Here is a 13,818-nt window from a genome sequence, read left to right on the forward strand (position 1 = left end):
CTTCCATTCCCTGCAGATTTTCTATCGTCGCCTCGATTATACTGCGATGGTATGAGCTGCTCTTGTCCTCAATCCATTCTTCCATCGCCTTAAGTCTCATAGTTGCAGTGGTTTCTCCTACTTAATCTCTATGTCTATGGGTCGAATATACAGAATAGTCTCCAGTGTCCTAGTGGGCGTGGTCCTCATTGCTCCGCCTATGCCAAGACAATATGGTATCTGAACCTGTAGTAATATCCTTACAATACACTTTTTCTCCATCGCAGTCCACCAAACTACTGAGGCGTAAGTAAGTATTGGTCTAATCACACTTCTGTAGAGCCAGTAGACTATCCTAAGATTTAGGTCCCATTGCGAGCCTACATCCCGTCTACGTAGTACCAAACATCTATGATCCTTCTCAGTACGCTCCTGAATGTGACACTTCCAATTCAGTTTCCTGTCCAAGATCACTCCCATGTATTTGACCTTGTCAGATATCAAAATCATTTTGTTGAGGAAATGTGGTGCATCAAACTGGCCAACCTTCGTCTTCCTTCCTAAACATGCATATATCAGTCTTCTCTGGGTTAACATTGAGTCCCCTGAGTCTAGTCCAGTCATATGCCATCTGCAAGACCTTTCGGAACTTCAATCAATGAAATCACCTTACAGCCTAAAGTTCAAAGATGGCCCACATCTTAAGGTAGCATCCTTTATACCGATTTCCCATAAGAAATCTTGAGTTCATAAAGTCGTATTGTTGCCCCGATTTCAATGAAAACTTTGTCGAGTTTGAATAAAGCGATCTCCCGATTTAAGTGTTTGAGCCGGGAAATGTGGTTTGCTATCCATTTTCGCCCTTACCGTGAGTTGCATGGACCTCTCATCATCTGAGTATGGGCCAGATCTGACAATATTTGTATGCATCTGCCGCATTGCCCTGTTTTCCGATTGAATGCATTTAATGCACACAAATCCTATTGCTTAACCAGAATTTGCGAAATTTGGAATAAATCTCATAACACTCGTACAGTTACAGTCAATATCAAAATTTACGACCTTTTTTAAACAGTGAGTCCTCTTGTAATAGAATTTGGTCTATCGAAATTTATAGTTTTATTCTGGACTCCAAACGTATGCACAGAAACGACAAGAATCAATTTTGTGTTATCCCCATTGATTTTTTCAGTAATTAACCTATAAAAGCTTTATTTATCACCCGATTTCGCTGAAATTTGAAACAGTGAATTTTTAAGCCTTAGGGGCGCCATATATAGAAAGAACTCTCGATTTAAAGTCTTGGCCCTATAAAAAGCGCATTTATAATCCGATTTCGTTGAAATTTGACGCAGGACTATTGTTAGGCTTTATGGTTCAGATCGGTTTATATTTGTATACAGATCAATATTTTGTTCTACAAAATTGAACAGTGACTTTTTATTAGGCCACTCAATGTCCGTGCCGAATTTCGGTGCAAAAGTTATCCAATATTCACCTGATTGTGACGAAAGTGGAGTTTATATATAAACCCGAGGTGGTGGGTATCCAAAGTTCGGCCCGGCCGAACTTAATGCCTTTTTACTTGTTTCTAAATGGAAAGGCAAAAGCAGAGGGATAAATAGCCTCCTAAAACCTTATGGTATTGACTCTGGATGCAACAAATCATGGTATTGATATAAAGAAAACACTTTATTCAGCATATTTGTTATTGCGCAGTTGTAGGAAACTTGAATTACTTATTAAAAGCACACAACGAAATACCTGACAAAAATGTTCTCTAAGCGAAATTCTTAAGCTTTTGTTACCCAGAGTAGAAGAATGTCAAGATTTAAGATCTCAAAAACAAGTCTTAGATATGTTCTGCTGTAAGTACCGGGGCCATGATAATTCCGCTACCGCAACTCACAAATGTTGCTCATATTACATTGTTCTTGACATACTCGGACCACAGAAATGATGTTATGAATATCAAATTGGGGTTCTTTTTTTGTGAACAAAGTGGAACATATTGTTGTCACATCAGATCATATTGCCCACACTCACCGCACTGGTATTTCTACGAATGTTGGTTGTTATGTATGTTGAGATACTACAAAAGATTCTGAATATGCAATGACATATGATACTTTCGCCATTCAGAGATGAGAGGAAAGAGGAATTCAGATATGGATAAATAGAAGAGGAAGGAAAAAATCAGTATGCGCATGCTTAAAACTTTTTTCCGTAACCAAGCCAGGTATTGTACTTAATCTCAAATATAATTGATTTTTTTCACCGTTCGCTTGAACAGGTGTTGCATTCTTTTTTTTTCAGTGAAAACTTTTTGTAATACAAGTCAAGTATAAAATAGCTGTTGTTGTATTTTTAAAATTTTTTGTATTTCTTTGCGATTTTGTTTTTTGAATGGAAGTTGTGGGACCTTTGCTTGGTTTTCTGAAATTCAGTCACGGCTCTTATACCATTTGATATCTCTTCTGCGTTTATTGTTAAGCGTTTCAATATCACTGCGTCAGATTTGTTTTGTTTTCTTTAAAACAAAATCTTTTTGTTTTTTGTGGGCTCTTCTATAGCTCTGTTTTGTTTTGGATTTCTGCGATTTAAGCTCAGCTCAGTTCAGTTTTTGTTTGGTTTCGTACTTCACTTACATTAAAGTGAGGGTGGCGGCGGTTTGTGGCTTTGAAAAGGCAAGAAAGTGTTTCGGTTCGCTGGCGGTGGCGATTGGCGGCGTTGGCGACCGTATCGCAGATAAATGTCAATGACTCTTTTTCTATTTGGAATTGTAATTGAATGGTGTGACTGGCAGACAATGTACAAATGAGTGTGGGTTTATTTTATTATATCTCTATTTGCCTTGGGGGGCAATTAAAAAACAATAAAAAATTATGTTGAAATACAACAAGCAGATTAATTGAAGTTTTCGGTGTTTGGGGGAAATGGTCTATGAGAAAATTCGATTAAAAAAATTGAAAAAATTAATTAATAACATTTTCTAAAGCTTGGCTTGTAGACTTAAGCTTCCAAACTTGGGTTTTAAATTTTCAAGAGGTAAACTGTAGGATTATGGAACGCGGTAATGTCGTACTCTAAGTGACGCCAAGGCAAAGATATGAATCTTGTTGACATATGTATGTATTTCAGAGGCTGATAATAATGTCTTTAAGGGCTTTACGAATATTTAATATCTACGCCTTAATAAGTAAAGAGTTGATTTCTGAAACCAGCAAATGCTTCCCAAGTGGTATGAGGAGGTGTAATTTTATTTCTGGTTTATTCAAAGTAATGCTAACCAAGTCTTCCTTATAGTATCGAACAAGTAGTGAAACAAGGTGTCATGATATCACATGTTTTTTCAATAAACCTCTAGAGAAAGTATAGGAGAACAAATGTTACTCGATATGACAATTAGATATAGAATGGATATAGAATTGCGATCAGTGAATCTCACTTATATACAAGTAAAAGCGGGCTATGTTCGGCCGGGCCGAATCTTAGGTACCCACCACCATGGATTCCGATAAAAATGTACCCTGATTACTAAGTTTGTATATGAATTATTTTGGTCTCAAAAAGTCATATGAGGATATCGGTATTTAGGGGAGCCTATATCGCCATACTGTACGATTCGGACAAAACTTGGCACTGTTAGGGTTTGGGCGAAATTTCAGCCAAATCAAGTGAAAATTTAAGCTTCTAAGGGCTGAAGAAGACGGTGAATATGGTGATATAGGCCCCCCTTAGTACCGATATCCCCATATGACTTTTCGAGACCAAAATAATTCAAATACAAACTCAGTTAATAATGGTAAATTTTTATCGGAATCCATAGTGGTGGGTACCTAAGATTCAGCCCAACCGAATTTAGGCCGCTTTTACTTGTATATAAGTGGGATTTACTGATTGCAATTCGGCGATCGGTTTATATTTGGACTTTATCTGTTTATAGACCGATTCGGATCATACTTGGCATGAATGTTGGAAGTCATAACTCAAGTGTTTTTTTTCAAATTTCAGGCAAATTGGATGAAAATTGAGGCTTCTAAGCGCTCAAGAAGTCAAATCCGGGGATCGGTTTATATTTGGACTTTATCTTATATAGACCGATTCGGATCATACTTGCCATGCATGTTGGAAGTCATAACTCAAGTGTTTTTTTCCAAATTTCAGCCAAATCGGATGAAAATTAAGGCTTCTAAGAGCTCAAGAAGTCAAATCCGGGGATCGGTTTGCATGATTGCTACATCTGTTTATGGACCTATTTGGATCATACTTCGCACGAATGTTAGAAGTCATAACTGAATTGTTTTTTCCAAATTTCAGCCATATTGGATGAAAATTGAGGTTTCCAAGGGCTCAAGAATTCAAATCCGGGGATCGGTTATATGGGAATTATATCTGTTCATAGACCGATTTGGATCATACTTGGTATGGATGTTGGAAGTTTTAACTCACGTCTTTGTTACAAATTTAAACCAAATAGTATGAAAATTGAGTCTTCTAAAGTCTCGAGAAGTCAAATCCGGTTATATGGGAACTATATCTGTTTATGGACCGATTTGGATCATACTTGGTATGGATGTTGGAAGTTTTAACTCAAGTCTTTGTTACAAATTTGGAAGTCAAGTCTTAGTTGAATGTTAGAAGTCATAACTGAAGTGTTTTTTCTAAATTTCAGCCATATTGGATGAAAATTGAGGTTTCTAAGGGCTCAAGAATTCAAATCCGGGGATCGGTTTATATGGGGACTATATCTGTTTATAGACCGATTTGGATCATACTTGGTATGGATGTTGGAAGTTTTAACTCAAGTCTTTGTTACAAATTTAAACCAAATCGTATGAAAATTGAGGCTTCTAAAGTCTCGAGAAGTCAAATCCAGGGATCGGTTTATGTGGGTGCTATATCTTTTTATAGACCGATTTGGATCATACTTGGTATGAATGTTGGAAATCATAACTGAAGTGTTTTTTCCAAATTTCAGCCATATCGGTTGAAAATTGAGGCTTCTAAGGGCTCAAGAAGTCAAATCCCGGGATCGGTTTATATTTGGGATTATATATGTTTACAGACCGATTTGGATTATACTTAGTATGGATGTTGGAAGTTATAACTATAGTTTTTGTTCCAAATTTGACCCAAATCGTATGAAAATTGAAGCTTCCAGAGGCTTAAGAGGTACTATGCTGTGTAAACTTCTCTCCAAAGAGGTGTCGCATTGCGGCACGCCGTTCGGACTTGCCAATAAATAGGAGGCCCCTTATCATTGAGCTTAAAACTTGAATCGGACTGCACTCATTGATATGTGAAAAGTTTGTCCCTGTTCCTTAGTGGGCAATATTTGCATATCTGCATTTTGTAGTAGGCATTTCATAGTTCATGCCTTTAAAGTCAATATCAATATATCGGTTGATATAAGATGAAGAAAATCCTTGATAGTATAGTGGTTAGTACCCTTTAATAGTTGATGAATGTGTAAATGTCATAGTTGTTTCTTAGCTTTACAGATATAAAGTCCAGATTTTTACGATGACGGGGATCGTCACCTCCACACGCAACAACAGATTTGCCGATTTTTATGGTGTAATAAATTTTAAAAGATCCTCGATAGCATAGTGGTTAGTAGACATTTCATATTTGGTACACTATAGTCAATAACATAATTAAAGAAATGCACTGCAAAATATCCTCGATAGTATAGTGGATAGTATCTTGCCTTTTCAAAGTTTTACCTCAACTTTGCTATATATATGTTAACATCAAAGATGTTTGCTGGGATGTCAGCCAAACAAAAAATTCTTTATATTGGATTTCGATACCAAAAAATTGCTGATTCTATTGATTAATTCATTGACCGCTGTCAGTCAACATTGTCCGCCTGCAACAACAAACAGTGAACCATCATGATTTGTAAGCAACAATATGAAATGGTAATGGTAATGAAATGTAAGCATTTCTACAGCTAACGCAAGGGTCAACAATCCGTATCCACCAGTACCGCAGATCAACAGCAAACACAGCAAAGCGGGTAACCTGACACCTCATGACGACAACAATAACAAAATCGTCAATCAGCAAGAAACCAATAGCAGCACCAGCAACAGCACCAACCAACAGCAGCAGCGCCAACAGCAGCACCAACCAACTTCAACCTAAGTTTAAGATTTTTGATTCAGTTCTGTAAAAGCACTCAAATTAATAAAAACAGAAATGTAGTAACTGTTAACTGGCGCCCAACAATCCATCAACGCACCCGGAGGCTGTGACCAAGGACCAAAAAAACACCCTAGAAGACCACAGAGGCTGTAGCTACAACTACCGGCTCAACACACGTCAACAAGTAAGCGGACGATTCTCCAAGTAGATTTAACGAAAGGACAACGAAATCGCCTCCATGGACGTATGGAAAATCTTTATAGGGATACATTTGTAAGTAGGCAGTGAACACAAAAAAAAATTTGTGAATCGTAGATTTAATAATTAAGAAGAATTTAAGTACAAAAGTGAAAAAAATGTGAAAACTCTGGTAGAGAAAAAAATTTTGGTGAATAATTAAAGAATTTAAAAATTGTAACTTCAGGAAATAGAAAAATCAATAGAATTAAGAAAAGTTGGAAAAAGTTAGATTTAATAATTAAGAAGAATTTAAGTACGAAAGTGAAAAAAATGTGAAAACTCTGGTAGAGAAAAAAATTTTGGTGAATAATTAAAGAATTTAAAAATTGTAACTTCAGGAAATAGAAAAATCAATAGAATTAAGAAAACTTGGAAATGGATCGCCGGAAATCCAGATCACGACGATTTCGAGATAATAGAGCAAAAAATTAACAATGTTTTGTCAAGCAATAATAGGCAGGTTGTAATAAATAATCTGTCTCTAAAAAAAATAGATGAACTCACAGAAAATACCAACAAAATTATAAAAATTGTAAAAACCAATGAAAATTTTATAACCATGCTCAAAATGAAAATTGACCTTTTAAAGGAAGAAATTGTTAATGTAAATTATGCCATTCACTGGGCAAAGTCCGGCATAATAAATTCATTTGTATTGTCGAACACTGAAGTGAATATTGCAAAAGAGCTTTTCGAGAAAGATTCAATTCCCTTTGTAAACATAGAAGAAATATTCGAATTCTCTGAAGTAAAAATTGCATCAAATGAAAAATCACTTATTTATATCGTCAATGTACCGACTACGAATTTAGATTCCTGCAGTAAACTCTTGATTAAACCCACTAAGAGTGGGGATCTTATTAATAAAATTGATTATAATGAAATACTAGTTTGTAAAAATGAATCCTATGGGATCCTTAAACCATGTAAATCTTTCAATAATCTGACTGTTTGTAATTTAAATAATGTCAAAAGAATAGAAAAAGAAAATTGTTTGTTAAATCTTTTAAAAAGCGTAGAAGCAAACTGTACTTTATTGAGACATAGCACCACCCCTACAGTAGAGGAAGTCTTGCCTGGGATGATTCTACTAAATCAATTCGATGGTACCATTCTCATCAACGACGAGCAGTACAATCTTACGGGAACCTTCATAATCAAGTTTCAAAACGCTTCCATAACAATTGACAACGAGACATACAACTATTTCCAAACAACGTATGCCGAACCATTACCTGCAATCCTACAACCTAGATCTCCTGGATCAAAAATAGAAGAAGTAACCACTTTGGAATTTGTAAAAAGGATCCATCTAAACAATACAAAAGCGATAGAACTGTTGAACATTAAAAACAAATGGAGTGCGGCCGTGCATTTACTCACAATAGCTGCAGCTCTCATTCTGGTATTGTTCTTGATAAGAAGAAAGCAGCGCCCATTGATTGAAACCGTTAATCTAGCACCTTCCAATCAACTATCAGTTCCGACATCGAATTCAACAAACTTTCCAAGAGACGTACCAAGATTATCTCAGATACCTTACTTCTAACGGTATTACGATCGAGGACGCTCGTAACTAAGAGGGGAGGTGTTAACATCAAAGATGTTTGCTGGGATGTCAGCCAAACAAAAAATTCTTTATATTGGATTTCGATACCAAAAAATTGCTGATTCTATTGATTAATTCATTGACCGCTGTCAGTCAACATTGTCCGCCTGCAACAACAAACAGTGAACCATCATGATTTGTAAGCAACAATATGAAATGGTAATGGTAATGAAATGTAAGCATTTCTACAGCTAACGCAAGGGTCAACAATCCGTATCCACCAGTACCGCAGATCAACAGCAAACACAGCAAAGCGGGTAACCTGACACCTCATGACGACAACAATAACAAAATCGTCAATCAGCAAGAAACCAATAGCAGCACCAGCAACAGCACCAACCAACAGCAGCAGCGCCAACAGCAGCACCAACCAACTTCAACCTAAGTTTAAGATTTTTGATTCAGTTCTGTAAAAGCACTCAAATTAATAAAAACAGAAATGTAGTAACTGTTAACTTATATATATATATATATATATAAAACCCAGATTTAAGAATTTTAAGGTTGTTATTAAATTTTAAAGATCCTCGATAGCATAGTGGTTAACATATATTCATAATTGTTGTCTGTATAGTCAATATAATCGAATATCGGTTGATATAAGATGAAGAAAATCCTCGATAGTATAGTGGTTAGTATTCTGCCACAGTTATTGAAGAAAATAAATATAATGGTTATATCTGAACTTTGAAGATGTAAAGCCCAGATATGCGGATTTTTATGCTGATGATCGTCTATAGTATAGCAATAAGAATACATTGGATAGTTGAAGACTATACAAATATCAATGTATACAAATAGCAGATTTTTCCTTGAACATTACATTGAGGAACTGCAGGAATGCATGTCTCATATCAATGAATGCTGTCCGATACATGTTTAAGCTCAATGATCAATATCAATGTATACAAGTTAATATGAATTGAAAAATATCCTCAATAGTATAGTGATTAGTATCCAGCATAGTTAATGAATATACAACATTCATGGTTGTTTTTGAACTTTGCAGGTATATAACCTGGACTTGCAGATTGGTATGAAAGTGTTAAGTTTAGATCTCCGAAGACGAGAGGAAGTGGGAGGCGGTAATGAAATACGCCGAACAAGTGCTGCGCAGGAAGAAGTTGGACCTGGATGCAGCGGCGTAGAGTATGAATGCGGAGGTCTGGACGCAAACACAATGACGAGAATATGGATAATAACCAGATATGGGGTCCAGCTCGCAGTAATGCGAAAGCGACTTCGATGTGTAATAAATCTCCAGCGGTGAGTTTTTAGACGTACTCGTCACAAGCGTAAAGGATTTTCCCGTCCCGACGCGCGAAAAAATAGTTATACATTTAATATTCCTTTTTTCTCTATAGTTCAGTGGTCGATATGAGAAACTCAATACATTTAAGCTTTCCACACTTCTCTCCTGCATTTATAGTTCATAATTTTTTTTTTTTTTTTTAATCTTACCTTCATATCATTGATGATCTGTTGGAATAGACTCCCCAAAGCGGAGCTATCACGTTCCATGCTCATATCCATTGTGATGCTGTTACTGCTGCTGTTGCTGCTGATGTGTATTGCTTGCTCAAATGTTGAATAATTGGCGCTTCCTGTATTTGAAATTTTGCCTTTTCTAGCTAATTGACATTTAATACAGACTTTTGTTGGTTAACGAAATTGCGTTTTCTTTATATTGACAATTCCAACGATTCCTTGGGCGAAGGCAATCATGGATTTAAAAGGCCAAAACGAATTGCAAAACACTCGCGTTTTTGTTTGCTCTCTTTTTTCATATATCGAATTGCAAATGCTTTTTTCCTCAATTTTCTTTTGAAGAAGTTGACAAATTGTAACTTCTTAAGTCGTTTGAATATTGCAAAATGTTAATAATAACAATTGACGAGACATTTTAATTGATTAATTGATATTCACACAGTCTATTCGAAGGAATGGTAATAAATTTCTACTCGTTTGTCGTATCGAAATTGGATGTTGTTTTTTTTTTTCGATTTTTGTTTGTTTGCTTTTTTCCTTGAGCTGCTGCAGTTTCAAGTGAATGTTAAGTTGAATGAATTTCGTTTATGTCGTTTGGCTTTTCACTTCTATTGGCGCTGGTTGTTTGTAAATCTGCAAAGAGAAAGGAAGATATGACAATGATTAATAAATAATATTTTGTTAAACGGGGAGCCATATAAATTGCCATAAATTATTGTCACAGTAAGTCTGGGAGTCGGGGACAACAACAGAAAAAAAATGTTATTAACAAACCTAAATGGTCTTCAAATGAAATTGAATATTGAAAAGGAGCTCTTTTTTGTTGTAACTCAAAAATTGGGAAAGTCAGAATGATTTGGTAGAGGGAATATATTTTTCTTCTACAACTCAAAATATGGATCCATCACCTATAAACCAACGCCCCCACATGTGGTAATCCACACATGAGTACCAATTTGATCCCACGTGTTCACCTCCTTGGTTAGGAGCGGAGCACTAACTAAAACTCCTTCCGATCCATGGGTCATGGCACCCGTTTGAAAACGCAACTCCACACTGAGCTTATGCTCTACACGCGATTTGGGGACAAACCATAGCCACCATGTTGCCCTCCGCTGGGGCCTCACCATTGCCAGGCTGAAACAGCCGCAGCACCAACATGGGCAAGGCAGGTGCCAGGCAGGCCAGTACAGCAACACCTCGCTATGGATAACTAGTGTGTATTCATGCCTCCACTAAGTCTTGTGCGTCTCCTAAGAAATAGTTCCTTCAATTTGCTCTCGCAAATTGAGGGCTCCACGTTTTGCATGGGGAATGAAGGGCCCCCCACTAGGATTGCAATGAGGTGTAGCAGCTCGCCAAACATTTCCATTGGATCTCCTAATCTCTTAAGTAAGGTAACCAGGCAGGCCGTCATTTATTTGGTATCAGACCACCTCCCCATAATTCTCACAATCGACCGACCACACTACTTCATAACCTCTGAGCACCGAACGTTTATTAATCAAAAGAAGGCAGACTGGGTCGTCTTCAGAGATTGCACCAATCGCCTCTTCAGTGAACTGACACCCCCTCAAATGCGCTATTTGCCGAGAGGAAATATCGAGATTTCATTAACGCAGCAGCCGCTCGCTTTATACCAGCTGGTAGAAAACCCCAAGTGCGGCCCAATTTCCCGGCGCAGGGAGTGGTATTGGCAGACAAGCGTAATGGGATTTTTGCACGGACCTCACTAACCCAGAATCAGCGAGTTGAATCTGTAAATTAGCAGGGTAGTCGACGAACGTAAGAAGAATTTGTGGCTGAACAACCATGGAGCCATGTAACCTAGGTAACGGTTTAGGCTAGCTCTAGTCTACTGTTAAGTCACTCTTGAACTCCGGTAGACTGGATGACAGGATCTCAGTCACTCTTGGCGACGTAACCGTGAAGGCCCAAACAGAATGGGCGCGTTGAGCTTTGCCTTTTTCCTTTGCCTTTGTCGCGTTTCAAAAATGAAACTCTGCACACAAATTCCACCAAAGCAACGAGGAAAAGTTAAAAAAATTTCAACATTGATGCTTGAAACCGAGCGTCATTCGGTGTTGACACACTTGCACCAGTGTTTTTGGTCCACAAAGTTAAAAGTTGTATAATTTTTGCGAGATGCCATTTAAAAACTTGTTTGCAGAGTTGCATTTTTCAACGCGACGCTTCTCAACGCGCTCATTCTGTTTAGGCCTTGACTGATGCGAAAAGATGCCTCCGGTTGTTCAAGAGTCAATTTATTATGCATCCCGAGTGGCAGGGTAAGGAGGAGAGCCATTCGTCGTATCCGTGGCCTGCAAGCCGAAGAACAGCCATCACAATTTAACGTGGATAAAGTTAGTTAAGTCATCCAAGGCGTTGAGCCCCAACGGAATCTCTACACTGATGCTGAACGATCTCGATTAACCTGGAATCGAGTACCTTACGACTGTTCTCAAACTGTCTTTGAACACTCTTACAGTACCCGATGTCTAGAAAATGGGCAGAGTGATCCCGCTACTGAAGCCTGGAAAGGATCCGAGTATGGGGGAGTCGTACACACCAATCTCCCTTCTCTCACCAGTAGCCAAGACGCTTGAGGGACTACTCCTCCCGAGTCTCGTTGGAGAATTTCCTTTCGCCGAGCAAGTCACCCGGATCAATATGGATTTCGAAGACAGCATAGCAAAACAACTGCTCTGCATGCCATACCCGCACACATTTGCCGTGGCTTCAATCAGTCCAGGCCAAGTGACAGGACGGTCCTCGTGGCACTGGACCTATCTGAAACGCTGGGTCGCGAATTATCTGTGAGGTCGCCAGTCATTTGTAGGGTTTGGGATACGGAATCGAAACACCGTAGTCAACCATGCCAAACTATTTGAGGACATCGCCAATACATCCCTTCAGCCAGGTCTGAAACGCTGGGTCGCGAATTATCTGTGAGGTCGCCAGTCATTTGCAGGGTTTAGGGATACGGAATCGAAACACCGTAGATTGAAACGGGGAGTTCCCCAAGGCGGGGTGATATCTCCGGCATTGTTTAACTCTACCTATCCTCCATTCCACCACCTGTAGACGGTATAGAGAATGTAAACCCTGTCGACGACGGACAAAGCAATTGGCAGGTCTGTGGTAAGTTATGAAGCGCCAGTGTGGTCTCTTCAGCTCTGTAACACACAGGGGAGTAATATTCAGATGGTATATCCATAACACACAGAGGAGTAATATTCAGATCGTAAATCCGTGCAAGACAGAAGTAGTTCTTTTCAGCAAGAGATACAAGTTGCCTACAGTGGCCCCTGTTGCCTTGGAAGGAGAGAATATTCCATTTACAGAAAGCGCAAAATATCTGGGTGTTTTGCTGGACAGGAAATTGAACTTCAAATCCAACATTGTGGAAAGGGCAAGTAAGGCAAATCTTTCCCTATATACCTGCAAGAGAGTCATTGGCAAATTTGGGGATTTAGACCGAGCGTCATGCATTGGGTATATACTGCAGTTGTCAGACCTATAATGCTATATGGTATTGTGGTCTGGTGGATGGCACTTCAAAAGCCCACCTTCTGTGCCATAATCAACCGGATCCAAAGGATGGCTTGTTTTTGCATCACAGCCGCACTGACGACGACCCCCTATTGATGCACAGAAATAAATGGTACACCTAATGCCTCCGGACATTGTGGTAGACAGATTGCTGCGACTGCCGTGAGGCTTAGGGAGCTTTATCTATATGAAGTCAAGTTATGAACTAAGAACCATTCAAATTGAACAAGGAATTCTTTCGTCTGTTGCATCATCAGTGTCTCTACGACCACATTTGAAGTCACCTTAACAAATCGAACAGATTTCAGTCACATACAAGAAATTTCAGACTTTTCAAGCTTAGGGATTCAATTTAAAAGATCGGCAAAGAGCCAAAGTTCAATTTTGGCTATCCACCTTCACATTTCTCCACTTTTCACCCTCCAAATGCTGAACAAATTTGTGAGGTACCGAACCTTTCAAAAAAAAAATGGTGTGGCTGTCTTATAAAAACTTCTCCCCAAAGAGGTCTCGCACTGCGGAACACCTTGGGACTTGGCTATAAAAAGGTCTCTTATCATTGAGCTTAAAATTTGACAGCACTCATTGATATATGAGAGAAGTATTCCCCCTGTTCCTAAGTGAAATACTTGTGGGATAATTTTCCAATTCTTTCTTTACGTTTCTCACACAAACATGCTGAAAATTCTTCCATAATAATGGTTGCTGCCAAACTTCGTTTGACCTCTTCTTTTAACCCATTAAGAAACACAAACTAAATTTTATCTCATCCTTCTCTTGCTATAAATAGTCAAAAA

The 13,818-nt window shown here is 38.3% G+C and overlaps 1 protein-coding gene across 23 annotated transcripts in view; it reads right to left on the reverse strand.

Annotated features, from left to right (window-relative positions):
• LOC106080785 (mucin-2) overlaps positions 1–13,818 on the reverse strand; it is a 398,264-nt gene that overhangs the window by 282,199 nt on the left and 102,247 nt on the right. For all 23 annotated transcript variants that reach the window (XR_009398497.1, XM_059370010.1, XM_013242344.2 and 20 more), the window contains one exon: positions 9,443–10,102. Coding sequence is in view for 22 of the 23 variants with exons in the window: in XM_059370010.1 (XP_059225993.1) it covers positions 9,443–9,514 (72 nt within the window). In the remaining variant the exon portion in view is untranslated. The remainder of the gene's footprint in view (positions 1–9,442; positions 10,103–13,818) is intronic.

Source organism: Stomoxys calcitrans, chromosome 5 (genome assembly GCF_963082655.1).
Source record: "Stomoxys calcitrans chromosome 5, idStoCalc2.1, whole genome shotgun sequence".
NCBI lineage: Eukaryota > Metazoa > Arthropoda > Insecta > Diptera > Muscidae > Stomoxys > Stomoxys calcitrans.